The sequence below is a fragment of the Ahaetulla prasina genome, chromosome 1 (assembly GCF_028640845.1).
Source record: "Ahaetulla prasina isolate Xishuangbanna chromosome 1, ASM2864084v1, whole genome shotgun sequence".
In the NCBI taxonomy this organism is placed as follows: domain Eukaryota; kingdom Metazoa; phylum Chordata; class Lepidosauria; order Squamata; family Colubridae; genus Ahaetulla; species Ahaetulla prasina.
Window position 1 is genome coordinate 141903646 of NC_080539.1, and position 21645 is coordinate 141925290.

Below are 21645 nucleotides of genomic sequence, written 5' to 3' on the forward strand. Positions count from 1 at the left end.
ACTTGAAATACCTTACAGAAGTAATTCGTGTTTTTGAAGACATTATAATGTAAGGAATGTCATCTCATTTATCTTTTACCTATGTATATATTTATATCACGTCTTTATAATTCAAGACAGCAAATGTAACTAACAACCTCCTATTTTCCCCACAGCAACCCTGTGAGGTGGGATGGTCTGATTAAGAGAGACTGTCCCAAAGTCACTCAGCTGACTTTCATGGCTAAGGCTGGACTAGAATTCCTGGTTTCTAACTTGGTGCCTTTACCTCTAGACCAAAGTGGCCCTTCTTACCTCTTCTAGTAACCTATCTGTTCTCCAGAACTATCTTCTCCCAACCTTCCTCAGATACACAGAAAAGTCCACCCTGCTGCCTTTAGGAAAGAGTTTAGACCTGGTATTTGAGTGGAGACCCCTTTTACTGTAGCTATTTTAATTGTTTGGTTTTCTATTTTCTATTTTAAAAAATATACTGTGTTTTTAATGTTGTGCAATTTTATTTTTAGTTTATTAATATTTATTTTTGTTGTGCATCGCTCAGTCACATTGTTTGAGTTTGGTGGGCTTATAAATTCCCAAATTAAATCCATCAATAAATATACTCTTATCAAAATTAGTGTCATTGTATTATGCTGTGAATATTACTCTGAATAAAGATTAAGTTTAAGAGATAATTTAGCTCTGCTTCTGAGGGATAGTAGTGTTGCCTCACTTCGAAAAGTAATTATTTTATTTATGCTGCGCAGCACTCCAGCATAAATAGCTCTGTGAGAGGTAAAACTAAATCATTTTTCTTATGCTGGGCTGTTTGGTATAATAGTCAAAACGCCAGGCTAGAAACTGGGAGACTGGGAGTTCTAGTCCCACCATGGGCACAAAGCCAGTTTGGTGACCTTGGGTTGGTCATTCTCTCTCAGCCCTATGAGTGAGACAAGGCAAACCACTTCCAAAATCCTGCCAAGAAAATCACAGGGACTAGTCTAGTGGGGCTTTGAACATTTTGGTTTGTCATCTCCAGGATGAAGTTCATCTCAAGGCTTCTGACTCTTCCTACTCATGCAGTCACAACCCAGAAGTCCAGCATTCCATTGAAATAGGACATTTCTCAAGTGCTTGCCATTTCTGGTTAAAGCACTATCATAGAGGGTTTGCAGGCAAACCTCTTAAATATTCTGAGAGATAATATAAAGAACACCCTTATGCATTCCATTTTTTAATTTTATTGATAAGCTTGTAAGATTAATCATTTCATAAAGTCTTCTATTCTATTCTTATATATTGGCTGTTTTATCACCAGCCAGATAGTAACGTAACTCCTAGTCCCTAGCTTTAAAAGTCATGTTTTAAGTCTGTGTCTCTGTGTGGAATCAACATGATTCATTTGGTGCTTAGATGATGTCCTCTAATCTAGATTCTCTACCTCCTCTTCAAGAGAGAGACAAGGGAGCTTAATATGTATGTCTTGAGAAAGAAGTCACTTGAGAGGAGTTGCTTTTGAAGCTGTGTGGAGGAGAAGGATATTAAAATCTGAAGTATTTTCTTTACCAAGATCTCCCATAATAATAATAATAATAATAATAATAATAATAATAATAATAATAATAATAATAATAATAATAATAATAATAATAATAATAATAATAATAATAATAATAATATTTTAATTTTTATACCGCCCTTCTCCCGAAGGACTCAGGGCGGTTAACAGCCAGATAAAAATACAATTTAATATACAATAAAACCCATTTAAAAAACTTATTCAACCTTGGCCAAATTAAAACTATAAAAGACATGATATAAAACCCCCATTTAAAATCCAATTTAAAACCCATATTATGCCAGTCCTGCTCGGAAGAATAGATAAGTCTTCAGCTCGCGGCGAAAGGCCCGGAGGTCAGGAAGTTGACGGAGTCCGGGAGGGAGCTCATTCCAGAGGGTAGGTGCCCCCACAGAGAAGGCTCTCCCCCTGGGGGTCGCCAGCCGGCATTGTTTGGCTGACGGCACCCTGAGGAGACCCTCTCTATGGGAGCGCACTGGTCGGTGGGAGGCATATGGTAACAGAAGGCGGTCCCATAGATATCCGAGTCCTATGCCATGGAGCGCTTTAAAGGTGATAACCAACACCTTGAAGTGCACCCGGAAGACCACAGGTAGCCAGTGCAGCTTGCGCAGGAGAGGTGTTATATGGGAGCCACGAGTGGCTCCCTCTATCACCCGCGCAGCTGCATTCTGGACCAACTGGAGCCTCCGGGTGCTCTTCAAGGGGAGCCCCATGTAGAGAGCATTGCAGTAGTCTAGGCGAGAGGTGATGAGGGCATGAGTGACCGTGCATAGGGAATCCCGGTCTAGAAAGGGGCGCAACTGGCGAACCAGGCGTACCTGGTAGAAAGCTCTCCTGGAGACGGTCGCCAAATGCTCTTCAAAAGACAACCGTCCATCCAGGAGAACGCCCAGATTGCGCACCCTCTCCATTGGGGCCAATGATTCGCCCACAACAGTCAGCCGCGGTTGTAGCTGACTGTACCGGGATGCCAGCATCCACAGCCACTCAGTCTTGGAGGGGTTGAGCTTGAGCCTGTTTCTCCCCATCCAGACCCGCACGGCCTCCAGACACCGAGACAGCACTTCGACAGCTTCATTGGAGTGGTCCGGGGTGGAAATGTACAGCTGGGTGTCATCAGCGTACAGTTGATAACTCATCCCAAAACCACTGATGACCTCACCCAGCGGCTTCATGTAGATGTTGAACAGGAGAGGCAAGAGAACCGACCCCTGTGGCACCCCACACAGGAGGCGCCTTGAAGTCGATCTCTGCTCCCCTGTCAACACCGTCTGCAACCAGTCAGAGATATAGGAGGAGAACCACCGCAAAAAGGTGCCTCCCACTCCCAAGCTCCCCAGCCGGCACAGCAGGATACCATGGTCGATGGTATCAAAAGCCGCCGAGAGATCTAACAGGACCAGGGCAGAGGAATAACCCCTGTCCCGAGCCCTCCAGAGGTCATCCACCAATGCGACCAAAGCCGTCTCCGTGCTATACCCGGGCCGGAAACCGGACTGGAACGGGTCTAGATAGACAGATTCATCCAGGTACTGGGGTAACTGATATGCCACCACACTCTCAACAACCTTCGCCACAAAGTGAAGGTTGGAGACTGGACGGTAATTTCCTAAAACAGCTGGGTCCAGGGATGGCTTCTTGAGGAGGGGCCTCACCACTGCCTCTTTCAAGGCGGTGGGAACAACCCTGTCCCTCAAAGAAGCGTTAACAATTCCCTGGAGCCAGCCTCGTGTAACCTCCCGAGTGGCCAGTACCAACCAGGAGGGACACTGGTCCAATAAACATGTGGTGGCATTCAGCCGCCCCAGCAACATGTCCATGTCCTCGGGAGCCACAGGATCAAACTCCTCCCAAATGGACTCAATAAGACTCGCCTCCGTCACGTCACCTGAGACTACCCAATTTTGGTCCAAACCGTCCCGGAGCTTAGCGATTTTATCGTACAGATACTTACTAAAGTCCTCGGCACAACCCTGTAAGGGATCATCGCGCACTTCCTGATGAAGGAGAGAGCGAGTCACCCTAAACAGGGAGGCTGGACAGGTATCTGCCAATGCAATGAGGGTAGAGACATAGACCCGCTTGGCCTCCCTCAGAGCCACTAGGTAGGTCTGAATATGAGACCTAACTAGTGATCGGTCAGCTTCAGAACGGCTGGCCCTCCAGACACTCTCTAGGCGTCTTTTCCGGCATTTCATCTCCCTCAGCTCCTCGGAGAACCAGGGAGCCGGTTGAGACCTACATCGGGTCAGAGCCGCAAAGGCACGACACGGTCCAAAGCGCCCGCCGTGGCCCGTTCCCAGGCCGCGACAAGCTCCTCAGCCGAGCCGTGGGCCAGATCACCAGGGAGTGGCCCAAGCTCTGTCAGGAACCTCTCTGGGTCCATCAGTCGCCTGGGACGGAACCAATGCATCGGCCCCGTCTCCCTGCGGTGTTGAGTGGCTATCCGAAAGACGAAGGAGAGAATGATCTGACCATGACAAAGGTTCAATGACTAGTTCTCCTAGTTCCAGATCATTCAGCCACTGTCCAGAGACAAAAATCAGATCCAGTGTGCTTCCCCCAACATGAGTGGGGCCGTCAACTAGTTGGGTCAGGTCCATGGCCGTCATGGAGGCCATGAACTCCTGAGCTGCCGTTGATGACATGCCGGCCGATGGCAAGTTGAAGTCCCCCATGACCATAAGCCTTGGGGTATCAACTGCCATCCCGGCTATCACCTCAAGCAGCTCAGACAGGGCTGTTGTCACGCAGCAAGGAGCCAGGTACGTGACCAACAAGCCCACCTGCATCCTACACCCCCACTTCACATAAAGGGATTCATAACCGGCTATCTGAGGTACAGTGGCCTTAAAAATGTGCAGCCTGCTGAGTCAGTGAAACTGCTCTCTTTACCTTATTACTGTTGAGTAAGGAGAAGCTGGATGGATATGGTTAATGCCACAAGACTGGGGGAAAATATAAATTCACAAATTATTGGGCATTATCAGCAATTGATTCATAGGGATAAGTAAAATGAGCAAAAATGTCTTGCATGAAACTGGCATCAGCTATTACATATGGCAACCCAATTGCCTTTGGGTAAGAGAAGAAGGACCAACTATACAAGCACCAATGCTTGTTGAATGAAAACCAATAATAGCCGTGGCCAATTTGGTCTAATTGAAATGGTATTAGAAGGAAGTATAGAGCACAGATTATCAACTAGTAGCTGTCTCAGCATGCAAGCAGCACAATTCTTGATAAAGTGTTCCTCATCTTAGTCCTTATTTAAGTGGTAAAACTTAACATGCAGCATCTGTTTGCTTTGTGCCATGCGTCTCATGAGTTACTTTTCACAATCTGCAAACCGTAGCTTCACATATAAAAATCTACCCATCCTATTATGGGTTGGCATTGTATAGATGAAATTTGACAGCTGGATTGCAATGGAAAGTGAGAAAAGACGTGTTGCATTGGCTGAAATCCAGTTGTACAGCATTTATCCCGTTATATAAATCACTGTCACTATTCTATAGTTGTGGTCAACTTTAGCCTGTTAAGAAAGCTTCTCTCTGCTTAATCCTAACCTTCAAGCATCAAGAGAAGGAAATGTTCCATGTTCCTATGCAAAATCCATTGTCTGCCTGTTATTTACTGGTAGTCCTTGACTTACGATCAAAATTTCTGTTGCTAAGTGAGACCATTGTTAAGTGGGCTTTACCCCATTTAACAACATTTCCTGCCACCGTTGTTAAGTGAACCACTGCAGTTAAGTTAGTAACATGTTTGTTAAGTGAATCTGGCTTCCGCATTGACTTTGCTTGTCAGAAGGTTGCAAAAGGGGTTCACATGATCCAGGACACTGCAATTGTTATTAAAACATGCCAGTTGCCAATTTTGATCACATTACTATGGGGATGCCGCAACAATTGTAAATATGAGAAATGGTCATAAGTCACATTTGTCAGTGCCACTGCAACTTCAAACAGTCACTAAACGAAAGGTGGTAAGTCGAGGACTGCCCGTATTATGGAAACGACAAGGAGAAACAGCCATGGATTCACTTACCCAACTAATTTGACAGAATGGAGTCTCTCCTGGTGCTCATGCTGTGGTCCTTCAGTGGTATGCCTATAAATCCCGCTCTTATAAAGGAAGAAATCATCGTATACTTTCATGATGGCTGAAGGGCAAAAAAAGATAGCTGTAATCCTAATTTTAACTAGTGTTCATTACGGAGACATCGTTTTAATACATGGCAATTATTTCGCAATCCTTCCTAAGACTTAAAGCTTTAAAGATAAACAAATAATTCACAGGAGACCTCGATGTTAGCAGAAAATCTACGAAGTCTCTGGTGTATTCCTGCCCGTTTTCTCCAAATTTAAATATTGTGTGCAGGAACATGAATCCACTGTTTCACTTGATTTCTTCCACATCTTAGGTTACCTTGTTCAGACTGTTCTGAGGTTTCACTTAAAACACAGAAACCAGTGAGACTCCCATTCTGACTGGTAGATAAAAGTGTGTGTGAGAAGCATCTGTTGTGGAAAGAAAGGAAATGATGATACGTCCATCCGATGTCATGATACAAATAGAATAGAATAGAATAGAATTTTATTGGCCAAGTGTGATTGGACACACAAGGAATTTGTCTTGGTGCATATGCTCTCAGTGTACATAAAAGAAAAGATACGTTCATCAAGGTACAACATTTACAACACAATTGATGGTCAATATATCAATATAAATCATAAGGATTGCCAGCAACAAGTTATAGTCATACAGTCATAAGTGGAAAGAGATTGGTGATGGGAACTATGAAACGATTAATAGTAGTGCAGATTCAGTAAATAGTCTGACAGTGTTGAGGGAATTATTTGTTTAGCAGAGTGATGGCCTTCGGGAAAAAACTGTTCTTGTGTCTAGTTGTTCTGGTGTGCAGTGCTCTATAGCGTCGTTTTGAGGGTAGGAGTTGAAACAGTTTATGTCCAGGATGCGAGGGATCTGCAAATATTTTCACGGCCCTCTTCTTGATTCGTGCAGTATACAGGTCCTCAATGGAAGGCAGGTTGGTAGCAATTATTTTTTCTGCAGTTCTAATTATCCTCTGAAGTCTGTGTTTTTCTTGTTGGGTTGCAGAACCGAACCAGACAGTTATAGAGGTGCAAATGACAGACTCAATAATTCCTCTGTAGAATTGGATCAGCAGCTCCTTGGGCAGTTTGAGCTTACTGAGTTGGCGCAGAAAGAACATTCTTTGTTGTCCTTTTTTAATGATGTTTTTGATGTTAGCTGTCCATTTGAGATCTTGCGATATGATAGAACCCAGAAATTTGAAGGTTTCTACTGTTGATACTGATGTTGATAATGATGTGGCTGTATGTATTTCCATCAGAAATGTATGTATTCTACATGACTAGAATAAGTTGCATCTTCTGCATGATAATGGCACAATGCAGGTGTCATAAACCTGATATGAAACTTGATATTGTAATGTTGCTGTCTGTGAATCCTTGTTGTGCACTGCAGCCTGGTGCATGAATATAAGGAAAGGAGCCACCAACAAAGCATCATTCAATCATTTTGAGAAAACACATTTTGTTTCTTTTCCTTCATTTTGTTCCTTAATTTCTATCCAGTCAAGATGGATTGTTTCTCCCTTTTGTTGTTGTTAGTTGCGAAGTCATGTCTGACTCATCGCGACCCCATGGACAATGTTCCTCCAGGCCTTCCTGTCCTCTACCATCCTCTGGAGTCCATATAAGCTCAGGTCATCCCTTTACTCCACCTTATTTTTATATCTTGGCTTTTGTTTCACCCCTTTTGGAAACATCTGCCTCTGTCTCATCCAATCCCTCTCACACCTACAATCTGTTCTTCCTTACCATTCCCTCAAATCTCTCATGTTAGAATCTCTTCATTTCTTTCATCTTCGGATTCTTATTGAAAACCATTAGAATGTAAGAGAAGATTCTGCTACACCTGGCCGTTGGTCTTTCTAGACCTGTATTATATGTCATTCAGCCATCAGCTGAATGCATTGAAAAAAGGCCTGTGTGCCTAGACTGGACAGTTATTATCCCTGGACAGTTGCTTGTAATAGAAGCATATCATAGAATCCGAAGGCTGGAAGGAACCTCAGAGGTCTTCTAGTCCAATACCCTACCCAAGGCAGGAGTCCTTATACCATCCTGGGCAAATGGTTGTCTGATCTTTTCTTGAAAATTTCCAGGATGAAGGGCTCACAAATCTGGGAGGCAAGCTATTCCACAGATCGTTGTCACCGTCAGGAAATTCCTCCTTATTTTCAGGTTGGATCTCTCTCTGACAAGCTTCCACCCATTGCTTCTTGTCCTCCCCTCAGGTGCTTTGGAGTATAAACAGATGCCCTTTTCTCTGTGATAGCCCTTCAAGTATTAGAAAAATGGCTAACATGTCTCCCCTAAGCCTTCTCTTCATTGAGCTAAACATACCTAGTTCTCTTCCCACCAGTCAGTATTTAAGGCATGCTGCCTATAATCAATGTAGACTATCATTAGCATTAAACATCATAAATTGCCTCATCCTTCGATAACTCTTGCAGACCCATTTTACAATCATCCAACCTGGCTGCCATTATCGGTCCTTCACTGATAGGGGATTCCAGAGTTTAACTGTGGGCTGTGTGAAAAAACCTGGTTTGTTGTTTCGGAATCTCCCTTCATTTGAAGAACTTATATGCTAACATGTGGGAGAGGGGGAAGAATATTTTCACAGGTGGCTGTGGGAGGGCAGGGAGACGGCAGCAGCTACATGCAGAAGCTGTATTTAGTAGAATTCTAAGACTGCTCACTCATCAAGGAATCTGATCATATAGGCACGCATCAATGTGATGCAAGTACATACCTGGCATTTGCAGAATGACTCATGCACAGATGTCATTGTTTGAGCATAATTGTTATGCATGCCCCTATCTCTGTTTGTGTTTGCCACAAATGATGTCATATGCCTCCATCACTCAACCTCTGACTCAACTTCATCCAAACTAAAAAAGCCTCAATTGTCATAACATTTCTTTGTAAAGCAGCCTTTCCACCCCACTAATTTTGAATGCTACTTTTCCCCTTTTCTCCAAGTCTCTAATATCCACCTAAAGATGCAATGGTCAGAGGTGTCCATGATGCTCCAAATAAAGTCTCCTCAGGGTTTCATTTTTTTTAAAAAAAGTGTCACTTCTTAAACCTCCCATTCTAAGAAGCCCAAGCATGAAATGACTTCAGTAGTTCTAAGGTTGATTTTTCCCTCCCATCAGCTCGTTTGCCAAGTTAAGGTGGCATCCTTCTATTTCTATCCTTATTATATTTATTTCTATTAAAACCGAACAGGACTTCTTAGCTGTCACTTGATACAATAACACACCATTTCTATTCCCCCATTTCTCCAGCACTAGTTGAACCCAACCGGCCTGACATCTTTTGTAGCTCCTGCTGGTCTCAGAATGCTGAAGATGTCAAGAACCAGCCAGTGTTTTTTCCAGCTGATCAATAGAAGAGGCAAAAAATTATCATTCTCTCGTGTGCTGATTGATTGTTTCCAACACAAATTGAGCTGGGACTCCTGATTCTTCAAATATTGCCCACTCCTATCCAATATGATGTTATTGACACCCCCACATTTAATACCCATAAGTATAGATCTAGACATCATTAATCCATGTTCCTTGTTTTGGAGCGATATAGTTATGAACAATGAGTTTTACTGAACCTATGGCACTAGCTTCTGAAGGGACATGTGGAAGAGTACACTATAAATCAAGCTTTGCTATTTTGTTGTACAACTTCTTGGTTTAGGATTGTAATAAATCATCTAAAGCAAATATGAGGCAAATTGAAACTGAGTCATGTAGTAGTATATGCGGAACCTTAGGAAAAATGAGTGTTATTCCCAAAAAAATAATAACACAGACAACTAATATTCTTAAGAATTGTCTGTGGTAAGACTTTGCTTTTATGCATGTCATGCTTATTAATTCACTTTAAATCAAGCTTTTCTTTACCTTGCACTGGACCATTTTCTCTGATTTCTCTCATTATATCGGCCTCCTAGAATTGCAGAACACAAAAAATGGTATACTTATTTTTTACATCTATTTTCCCTCATATTTATGTTTCTGAATTGGACGCGTTATTTAGAGAAAAGGGCACACTGCATTTATTAATTATAGCAAACAGTTTGCTCTGCTGCATCTTGATTTTAGTACATTCTCCTTAGAGAAAGGATTTCAATTCAATATCCTTACCTAGTGATGAATCCATTTTTAGAAAGAAAAATGCATGTACAAATATATGTATTGATGGACTTTGGGAAGAACCAAGAAATTGCCAGCGTTTGAAGTAACAAATGTAAATTGCAGGAGTAGAAATTTACTCACACTGAGCACTTACCTTTGAAGAGATTCGGTAGGGAGAGCCACACTGATAAATGCGGTTTGATGTTTCAAACTGATTTGGACATGGCTTTGTGGCCCGTCTTTTCCCTTCAGCATCAAACACACTTGTAATGGCACAAGTCATCGGGTGAAGCTGGTTCCAGAATAAAGGGTAGCAGGCATGGGATACCAGCCTATTTAGATTAAAATACAAATCAATGGTGTTTTTTAAAAAAAAATGTTTTAAATACCCATAATTTTTGAAGTATAAGACGCACCGGAGTATAAGACGCACCTTAGTTTTTGGGGAGGAAAATAAGAAAAAAGCTGATTGGCAGGTGGATTGGCCTCCCAGAATATCCCCAATCAGCTGAGATGAATTTTAGCAACAGGTTCCTTGGTTTTGCTTTTTTTTTTTTTCTGCCTCTGAAAGCCTCCGAAACAGAGCTTCAGAAAAAAAGCCTCTGAAGCTCTGTTTGGGAGCTTCTTTTCGGAAGCTCTGTTTGGGGGCTTCATTTCTGAAGCTTTGTTTCTGATGCTTTTTTCAGTCTCTGAAACCTCCATTTGAGAAGCTGAGTGGGGCTACATTCGGAGTATAAGACGCATCCAGATTTTCACCCTCTTTTTTGGGGGAAAAAGGTGTGTTTTATACTCCGAAAAATACAGTAGCCAGGATTCCTGATTTTATCCAAGGAATTGTTTTTAAGGAATGCCTATCTTTTCGATTGCTGGTGGGCAATGTTTTTTGTAATGTTTGGAAACACATCTATTATTATTATCATTATTATTATCAAAAGAGGATGGGGGGAAGGAGAGTGGTTGTAACTCAAAGTGGCCTCCAGCAGATCCAAGACAGAAATTTGGATTCTTCTTTGGGAATATTTTGAATGGTGATTAGTCAAGTGGGTGCTTCATTACTGGAGGTTTTTAAGAAGAGATTGGACAACCACTTTTATGAAATGGTACATAGGGTCTCCTGCTTGAACAGAAGGTTGGACTAGAAGATCTCCAAGGCAGGGGTGAAATCCAGTAAGTCCTAACAGGTTCTGGAGACCTGATAGCGGAAATTTTGAGTAGTTTGGAGAACTGGCAAATACCACCCCTGGCTGGCCCCAGAGAATAGAATAGACTAGAATAGAATTTTATTGGCCAAGTGTGATTGGACACACAAGGAATTTGCCTTGGTGCATATGCTCTCAGTGTACATAAAAGAAAAGATACGTTCATCAAGGTACAACATTTACAACACAATTGATGGTCAATATATCAATATAAATCATAAGGATTGCCAGCAACAAGTTATAGTCATACAATCGTAAGTGGAAAGAGATTGGTGATGGGAACTATGAAACGATTAATAGTAGTGCAGATTCAGTAAATAGTCTGACAGTGTTGAGGGAATTATTTGTTTAGCAGAGTGATGGCCTTCGGGAAAAAACTGTTCTTGTGTCTAGTTGTTCTGGTGTGCAGTGCTCTATAGCGTCGTTTTGAGGGTAGGAGTTGAAACAGTTTATGTCCAGGATGTGAGGGATCTGCAAATATTTTCACAGCCTTCTTCTTGATTCGTGCAGTATACAGGTCCTCAATGGAAGGCAGGTTGGTAGCAATTATTTTTTCTGCAGTTCTAATTATCCTCTGAAGTCTGTGTTTTTCTTGTTGGGTTGCAGAACCAAACCAGACAGTTATAGAGGTGCAAATGACAGACTCAATAATTCCTCTGTAGAATTGGATCAGCAGCTCCTTGGGCAGTTTGAGCTTACTGAGTTGGTGCAGAAAGAACATTCTTTGTTGTCCTTTTTTAATGATGTTTTTGATGTTAGCTGTCCATTTGAGATCTTGCGATATGATAGAACCCAGAAATTTGAAGTAGGGTGGGAATGGAGATTTTGCAATATCCTTCCTCCAGAAGTGGGGAGGGAATGGGGAGTTTGCAGTATCCTTCCCCTGGAGTAGGGTGAGAATGGAGATTTTGCAATATCTTTCCCCTGCCACGCCCACCAAGCCACGTCCACAGAACCTGGTAGGGAAAAATTCTGGATTTCACCCCTGCTCCAAGGTCCCTTCCAACTCTGTTATTCTATTACAGTAAGCATAATATGTCTATAAAATACATTGGTGCCTGTGTTATAATATAGAAGTTTGGAAGTAGTTTGGAAGTGGAATCCTTAGAGCCTCTGGCAACAATAAAAGAGAGGCTGGAGATTTGCATTTACCTTCCATGTCATTGGTTGCATTCATGCCTGTGTTAGAATATGGATTAGATCCCTGTTCAAGAGAGGCCTTTCAAATTAATGTATACCTTATAACTTGAAGGAAAACTCTTTTTAACTTACAGCGTAGCTACCTGGAATTAAATATGAGTCCATCTTGATCAGCACTGTGCAAAGAGGAGGTTAAGCTCCTTCTTACTGCCAGAATCTAAGCCCTCTTTGAAACTGGCTGCTAAATCCTTTTGGCATCTCTGAAAAAGTAAATCCTGGTGACTGAGGCCACATTTTGCTTATCCTTGCTCTGCAATCACTCTATTGGTATCTGTATGAAATTTCCCATACTAGGTGAGATATATCAAAATGAAAAAAAAATGATCTAAGCAATAACTTAGTAAGAGGATATGATCAAGCCTGTAACCTTAAAAAAAGTAGGTAGTCTATACCTTATTATATTCATCTTTTTCTACTCTTAACTTGAAAATGTTTATTGCATTACTTATTCTTTTTTTCCTGAATCACTCAGAAGTCAAGAAAGCTTTTATAGCCCACAGTTCAAAATGTATACCCTAGGAATCCTTTTTATCTTAAAGAAACAGACTCCTTGCAGCCACCATGTCAGATAGGATTGTTCTGCAAAGCAACAGCTCTGGAATTTAGTTCACAAATGTTCTTTCCTAACAAGCTATTCTATTAGGATTTTTTGGCTACTTCGCTGGAGTCAAGATAAGGCAGCTACACTGGGAAGCTTGATGCAGATCTTCCATACAGTCAACAGGATTCCTGGGATCTAATTTGGAAAGGGTTACAATAGATTGCGATCTATTGGTAGGATATTAAACGTTTCGTGGAGGAAAACAATGTGTTCTATTTTTCTATGTTTTCTTAACAATGGCAACAAAAAACTCTTCTTAAATAGTTATTAGATTCTGTGATCTGTAATAATTCAGTGATAGAGTTGTGTACTAATATATGAGTCATTCTAGCGTACGGCTGAAACAGCACAGGACGTAATTGAATTAATCTCCTGTCTGAGCTAATGTTTTATGGATCTTAATCTTACTTAAATAGGATCCACAACAATGTAGATCTGATACTTTTGAAGTCTGCACTCTCATCTTAGAGATGCCTTCTTCGATCCAGGTGCTTCAAGATGTTTTGTCATGCAGTTCCTATCATGAATGAAGGCAAATATACGTGTGTCCCAGGATAATGTTGCAGGATCTAATCTTGGTCAGTCACTGGGACCAGAGGTTAATCTATCAGTTCCTATCATCCCGGACTGTTAGTTACGCTGATTGCAACTGAAGAAACTAGGCTGCAATGCCTAGAAAGTGTTGGTTGAGGAATCTGAGAGTTGAAGTTGAAGGTCAACATTTTAAAATCACTGAGGTTGACTTTAAACCCTGATTTAGTAATTCTTCAAGCACTATAAAGGATTTAAGGCCTAAGGCAAAGGGCATGATAGCATCTCATACTATTTACACAGCAGAAGTCAGTCTGGACTAAGAGTTGGTTTTTATTTTAGAACCAGCATCTTCCCTCCATAAATGAATATTGAAAATATTTAGAACTCAAGATACAAAAGGATTAAGGCTTCCTATTGTTATGCAGCTATTATTCTGAAAAAGTTCTTTTAAAACCACAGATATGGGAAAGTTCTGATTCATATCTTGGCCCTACTTCGTTTCAGAATTAACCACCAGCAATTATCTGTGAACAATTTTGAGGGGGAAGTTGAGAAAAGAGAAAACAAATCCATTCAGAAAATCTTTAGTATCTTCATTCCACTTTGGTGAATAATACGGTGGCTTCTGAAATCCTTAAGCTTCAAATACCTTTTGAAGTAAACCAACAATTGAGAAAGGCATTCATAAGCATCTTCTTTGTCGTTTTTTTTATTTTGCTCTGCTTAAAGTGGCACAGTGTCATGGAAACACGGAGAATTCCCCCCGCCCCTCAAACAGGCTGTAGCTGGAAACTGATCATTCTGAATAATGTTAAATATTTGTTCCATACAACTACAAGTCTGTAAGATTTAAATTGATAAATATTTGAAAAGTTATCAAATGCTGCAGGTAAATTATAAGTTAGAAATTTTATAAACATAGCAGTTAAACTTTATCATCAAACTAAGGAAAGCAAAAGCAAAGCAATTCCACCTAAATAAGCCAGTGACTCGAGATTGTCTGTGGAGAGGAAGTTATATGTCAGAAAAGCCAAGATGGCAGCCATGGTTGCATGACTGAGGCCCATCCCTTTTGTACGTGTGGCAATCCCCTGCATGTGCAAAGAGGTGGAACTTCTGCCCTGTACTCACATCCACTACCTTAACATTTTTGACCTGATCTCACTGGCCTTGTTAAATTTGCCCTACTCTTGACCCCTTGAAATGATTGATAAATTTGTGCAAAGCCTTCCCCTCCTCCTCTGAATAAAACTAGTGATTTATTTAGTTGAGGTTAAGATGGGATCAGAAATAAATCTACTACAGGTAGTCCTCGACTTATGATCACACTTGAGCACAACATTTCTGTTGCTAAGCGAGACCACAATTAAGTGAATTTTGACCCATTTTTATGACCTTTCTTGCCACAATTCACTGCAGCTGTTAATTTAATAATGTGGTTGTTAAATGAATCTGGCTTCCCCGTTGACTTTGATTGTCAGGTCGCAAAGGTGACCACATGATCCCCAGGACACTGCGACTGTCATAAATATGAGTCGGCTGCCAAGCATATGAATTTTGATCACATGACTATAGGGATACTGCAATAAGTGTAAAAACAGTCATATGACACTTTTTTTTCAATTCCATTGTAACTTTGGTCACTAAATGAACTCTTGTAAGTCAAGGGCTACCTGTACTTCCTTTTAATATTCCAAGGCTTCTCAAACATTGTGGATGGTCTCATGCAGGCTAAGCATGGAGTAAATTTTGACAGTGCTGAACCTTTGTCTATGCGAGCCTGAACAGTTTAAGCTGATCGTGAGCCCTGAGTTCTCACAGCCCCTAGTGAGCCCTGAACTAAGCTTTGAATGAAGCCTGAAAAAGGATGATAGAACATCCAAACAGTTCTGAAATCACCATGGTGCTAGATTGTCTTCCCTCTTGATCAATAAGGGGGAAGCCAATCTTGTTTTCCCCTTTGGAAAGAAGTTGCAGAATTGGGGTGCTGTTGTTTCTGGAAAAGCTCTGCTTTGAACATCCAGCAACCTCCCTTCCTGGGCAGTAGAAGAACTAAAGGAATTGATTCCAAGGCTGCCATGACAAGGAATCAGTTTGACAAAAATCAAAGTGCCACCTTTTGAAGACCTGCGATTTCCAGTTTTCAGGAATGGTCTTAAAGGAATATAAGGAATATATGTGATGAAGGAATAAATCACTATGATAATAATGATTATTTTGATGATCTATTCAGCTAGGTCTGACTCTTGGCAATTCTGTGCCCAGGTTTCTCCACATCTTCTGATCTTGCACTATTTTTTAGTTTTTCTATGCTCTAGCTCAGTGTCGGCGAACCTATGGCATGCGTGCTGGAAGCGGCACATGAAACCATCCTGCGAAGAATGCGCGGCTTCACTGGCTCCTTCTGTGTTCCTGTGATCACACATGCGCCAGTTAGCTGGCCATTGCGCATGGGGGAGCTGCAGAACCCGGAAGAGTAGCGTTCCGGCACACATGCGCAGGCCAGCACCTGACCTTCTGGATTGATGTTGCCCGCATGCACAATGGTCAACTGTTCATTGGGTGCACTTCCATGCCTGTATCCAGGTGTTTGGGTGCCAGCTCGTGCATGTGCAATGGACCGCCGCTTTTCTGGGTATCGGCACTCCCACGCATGCGAAGGCCAGCGGGGCCACTCATAACTCACAGGATGGTTTCATGTGCCACTCCAGCACGCGGGAACATCAAAGGCTCGCCATCACGGCTCTAGCTGAAGTCAGCCTAAAAGCAGAGCCAAAGACTATGGTAGAACAAAGACTGGCTTTTTGAAATTCCTCTCCAGCCAAGGAGAAAACTTGAAATAGCCCATAAGTCTTCCAGACAGTTGCTCCTCATAAGATGAATTTGAGGCAGTGGTCTCCATTAGATTTAGAGTGCTTGGAAATGAGAGAAAGTTACCGTCATTCAAATCACAATCAACACCTTTAGGGACACATGGTTTGCAAATGTCTTTTCCTAACCATGTTTGAAAATTGCTTGTTAACTGCCTTTCAGTTACTAACAGCCAAGTAAGTTTAGTTTTTAGTGAAATAAATTTTCATTTAAGGGTCTTTAAAAAAAAACCTTTTGGAATAAACAACAATTAGACCAATGGAAAGATAAAATGGTCTAAGGGTCCAGAGGGATTTGAAATAAGACTTTGAAGTTTATTAAGAATCCTTCCCATGGGAAAACAAATGCTGTTGTTTTGAATTCTAAAAAAAACACATGATCAGATGGTACTTTAAAGATTGGACACTGAGTGAACCAGAAGGAACTAAAGTTTACAATTAAAGGAGAAGATCACTTGAATTTGATTTACTAATACCGGCTGGAGCAAAATACTTCAAAATTGGATGTACTTACTGAAAGATATTTGCGAACAATGAATCAAGAACTTAATATTAAGAGTTTTTGCCTGTACAGACAGACTGCATTTAGAAGATGTTATGGAAGAGGAACTAGCTTTACTAGGCAAAATTGAGCCTGATTTGAAAGTGGATTTAAACATGAGAGGTAACAAGAATGATATGGAAAAGATGCTACACTATAAATACAAATGAAGCTGCCTTGTGTCTTAATAATGGAAAGGGCTATAATAACAAATAACAAACCAAAAGTGACCCGGATAGCTTTCCTACCTTGAATTTGCCAAATAGACTTACTAAACTTTTGTAGAACTGTGTTAGAAGGGACAGAGAAAAAAAATGAAAAGAAATCTAATTTTATTATTTAAAGGGATTAAAGTTCAAGTTTGCTAAAAGTAAAAGGAAGGAATATATGGTTGGTTTATTTGACCAAGGTTAACATAGATACATTGTTATCTTGGGTAGCTCTTAATGAACTTTTGCTGATCAGAAACTGAATGAGAAGGCTTTAAGGATTTGTTTATAGATAAGATATTAGACATGGAAGGAAGATATTTTTTTTGTTCTATTTTAAGAGAAGGTGATAAGTTACTAAAATTCTTTACACTTATTGTGATGAAGGGGGAAGTCATATCTTTACATATTTCATTTTTTCTTTAGTATGTTCTCTTTTTTTAACTTTCTTTCCTACTTTTCTATCTTTTCTGCATTTCTACTTTTTCTATTATTATTTTAGTTTATATTAGTTTGTAACTTTTAGTTGTTATATTTAATAAAATCAGTATAAAAATAAATATTGGCAGTACTTTTTTTGCCAGGGAGACAATGAGTTATAGGATCTTAAGAACCTATAACTCAAACCAATTTAGAAAATCAGTATCTCATTGGTATAAACTCTATTTTTATGTCCATCATTGTGAATAGTTTCATAATTACATATTATTCTGTTTTATTCACAGCTGCAAGAGAGTATTTAGCCTACAAGGAACAAACAGGCAGAATTTAGATCTATTTTTGAATGGCAGCTATAATTTTCTTCATCTATAATCTGTCACATCATCCCATCATGTCTAATTACAAGCACTGATGAAGTTTTGTCACTGTTGCAGGACTACTTTCTATTTAGATCAACCAAAAATATGTGCTACAAGAAATCTTTTTTATCATATTTTTGTGTTACTGTTTGGATTTTTCTTTCTCATATTATTGCATGTACTTTCACATGGACAATACAAAAGGTTTAGAGTACTTAACATTTATATAGAGTAGTGAAATGAGTTACAGTTGGGGAAAAGCTAGAATGTAAGCTCTTTTACAGGATGAATGTAAGCTTACATTATATATAATAATGTATGTTATTATATACATCGTTATATATAAGCTTTTGTAGGTTGATCTATGCATTCCAAATACTTCAATTAACGATAGGTAATTCCATATCCACATTATGTTGACTACTCCTAACATATAAAACCAGAAAGCGTGTTTTACAAATCACAGAGGCTCACTATGATTTGCAGACAATCACTATACAGGAGCAGCTATGACTCTGAGCCAGTTTTTAAAAAGCAACCTTTTGCATAGCTATAGATATACTGTACTCTATGAACTGCTAGGGAAGGGCCAGCTTAGCTTCCTTCCTGCCTACAGACATTCCAAGATCTACTTATTTATTTTATTTTTTTTATTTTTTTTGTCACACAGTATATATAAGCATAAGCATGAAATAATTATATAATACATAAGCATATATATAAGCATGAGTATATAATAACTATATTGTTGTAAATATATATAGTGTTGTAAATGTTGTACCTTGATGAACGTATCTTTTCTTTTATGTACACTGAGAGTATATGCACCAAGACAAATTCCTTGTGTGTCCAATCACACTTGGCCAATAAAAAATTCTATTCTATTCTATTCTATTCTATTCTATTCTATTCTATATTAATTGGATATAACGAAAGGGAACAATAGGACAGGAATGGTAGGCACGCTTGTGCTCTTACGCACGCCCCTTACAGACCTCTTAGGAATGGGGTGAGGTCAATAGTAGTACTTCTTCCTGGGATGCCAGATTACATTCCATCATCTGATGGTGAACAGGAATCCATCGGAGTCTTAAAGCTTTTAACAAATTGCACTCAGCCTGTCAACATAGGTTAATATATTTTGTATCACAGAAACAACACCAGTCACACTGTCTGTTTTCCAATGAAAATGAACCCCGAGAAATAGCTGGTATCTCTCTAAAATGGATGGTTCGTGTATCATAATATTGTTTTATTTGCTCGATCCTGTCTTACTTCTAGGAATAGTAAAAACAATCCTACTTACCCATGTTTTTTGATATAAGACCAAGCGTTGCTTATGCTTCCTCCTTTGCAGCCATGCTGATTCTTGACAGCACAAGATACCAGATTTTGAGGTGAAAGATTGTCCGTGAAACGGCCTTGGGAATGAATTGCTACTCTATCTGCAGCCACACCTTTTCAATGGAAAAGGATCAGGTGTTAATTATAAAGTTCCCTGAGTGAGAGGCAGTAATAAATCATTGAAATGGAATACATAGAACCAGCCAGCATTCCTTAATTTTGGTAGATTACTGTGAAGATACAAGAGCTGGTCAAAGGCTTCTCATAAAATTGGGGATATTATTTTATCGTTGTTTAGGATTGCCTAGGCAAATAGAATCAGCTGCTTGTCGTCATTTTTTTACAGAATTATAGAATAACAGAGTTGGAAGGGACCTTGGAGGTCTTCTAGTCCAACCCCCTGCTCAAGCAGAAGACCTTTGGCCTATAGATAGTAAAGAAGTAAACCTATGTTGCTCCAATATGGTTGCCCTACAAGAAATGCCATGTATTTACTATAAGGTAAAGGTTCCCCTCGCACATATGTGCTAGTTGTTCCCGACTCTAGGGGGCGGTGCTCATCTCCGTTTCAAAGCCGAAGAGCCAGCGCTGTCCGAAGACATCTCCGTGGTCATGTGGCCAGCATGACTAAATGCCAAAGGCACACGGAACACTGTTACCTTCCCACCAAAGGTGGTCCTTATTTTTCTACTTGCATTTTTTACGTGCTTTTGAACTGCTAGGTTGACAGAAGCTGGGACAAGTAACGGGAGCTCACCCTCTTATGCGGCACTAGGGATTCGAACTTCTGAACTGCCGACCTTTTGATCAACAAACTCAGCATCTTAGCCATTGAGCCACCGTGTCCCAAATTCTCTATTGTTAAAACTGGGTTAGATCAATATGGATGAGTTAAGAAATTAGTTCCATTCAATTTTTATAAGATCTTATCCATAGTCACAATATTCTTTATAAAGAACATCTATTTCATGTATTTGATTGCATACTTTTATTGCATATTTTTATCACACATAAGAATCTACTGAGTTTGGTGTTTTTTTTTCTCTGAAGGGTTATAGGGGAGAAGTACTCTTGCCATTCTTTTTCAAAAGAAGCAATCTAACAAGGAAGAAGAAACAGAAAATAAACTGGAATTGCATGCTGTCTCTTTAAATGCACCTAGCAAGAAGTCAAGAGTAAGTTTAAGGCAGGTATACTTCAATCACAGTTCTAGGCATCAAGAATGCAGCCAAAAGAGCACATTACTTGCAGTGGAAAACGCCCAGGATGCTGCACAGTTTCTTTGGTCCAAAGGATCATGAATCCAGTCTGGCCATTCGTAGGAAGCCACAAAGAATTCAGGAAAGTCAGCAACAGCTGCCGTGTTTTCCTAAAGAAATCAAACATTTGGATGCAGAACACTATAGGATTCAAGGCTGCCCCACTGAAGTACCCACAGACAGAACCATCTCAGAAAGTCTTGCTCATCCTCTTCCCCTTTAAGCTGCATATACAGACTGTCATTACAGACCACTGTGAACATCTCCCATACATTCAAGCAATGTTTGTCCTTCAATGAACTAGTTGTGTGAGGCAGGAGAGGGGCCACAATAAAGTAACCATGACCAAACAGGTGGGTGATAGGAGAAAACAGAATTTTCTTATGAACTGTAGAGATTTTTCATGTGCTGTGACACGATTTTTATCCAAATGAAAATACATGCCAATACATACAAGGCAATAAATCAAAGAGCTACCAACACAGAGCAACAGGTTAATAAGTAAACAACTGTCTAATCAAGAACCAAGACAATTCCCACCAACACAGACAGAGCAAGCCACTGGGATATAAAAAGAGAGCAAACCCCATTCCCTGCTAGCACTGATGGCGTTACCTAGTTTGATATTGAAACGTCTGCAAGAAAGCAACCAAGCTCAGAGACCGCCAAGGACCCCACAAAAATCATTTTGAAGACGTTTGGAGCATTTGGTGGTTTTGGATCCACCTGGAAAATGCTTTAGCAAGAATGCTTTGCACGTTGTTATTACCTTTGTGACAGTTTACAAAGAGCAGGGGAAATGTATGACTTTCTGATGTTGAACTACGCTTCCAATCCTGAAAGATGGGAGCTGTACCTCAACAACGTCAAGAGGAAAACAGATCCGCTATCCTTGAGCTACAGTGAGGTGCAGAAATAATGGCACTCTAAAAATAGGAAATAGAGGAAAGTCTATATTTCATTAGAAATACTTAACCAAGTAAAAATAATCAAGTGGAGGGAAAAAACAATAATAGGAAAGATTTGTGGTCTTGATTATCACCTGCCTATAAATGATACATTCTTTGGGTGTTATACACAAAAAGATCTATTATCTACAGCATACAACATCTTGCCTTGCCTGGCCGGCATTGAGTGAAGTGGAATTGTCTTGGGTCACAGAGAAATTTATATGATATACTTAATGTACATAAATACATAATAATGGTAAAAGTTTGTGTGGCTACATTACTAGCTCTACAGGCCCACCTGCCACCTGTGGGCCACAGCTGGG

At 40.3% G+C, this 21645-nt stretch overlaps 1 protein-coding gene across 1 annotated transcript in view; it reads right to left on the reverse strand.

The window, feature by feature from the left end:
* TINAG (tubulointerstitial nephritis antigen) overlaps positions 1–21645 on the reverse strand; it is a 39274-nt gene that overhangs the window by 10474 nt on the left and 7155 nt on the right. Inside the window, exons 5-9 of the mRNA XM_058176896.1 lie at positions 20359–20482; positions 19076–19226; positions 9970–10147; positions 9582–9627; positions 5612–5726 (exon numbers count right to left, since the gene is read on the reverse strand). Of these exons, the coding sequence (XP_058032879.1) occupies positions 5612–5726; positions 9582–9627; positions 9970–10147; positions 19076–19226; positions 20359–20482 (614 nt within the window). The remainder of the gene's footprint in view (positions 1–5611; positions 5727–9581; positions 9628–9969; positions 10148–19075; positions 19227–20358; positions 20483–21645) is intronic.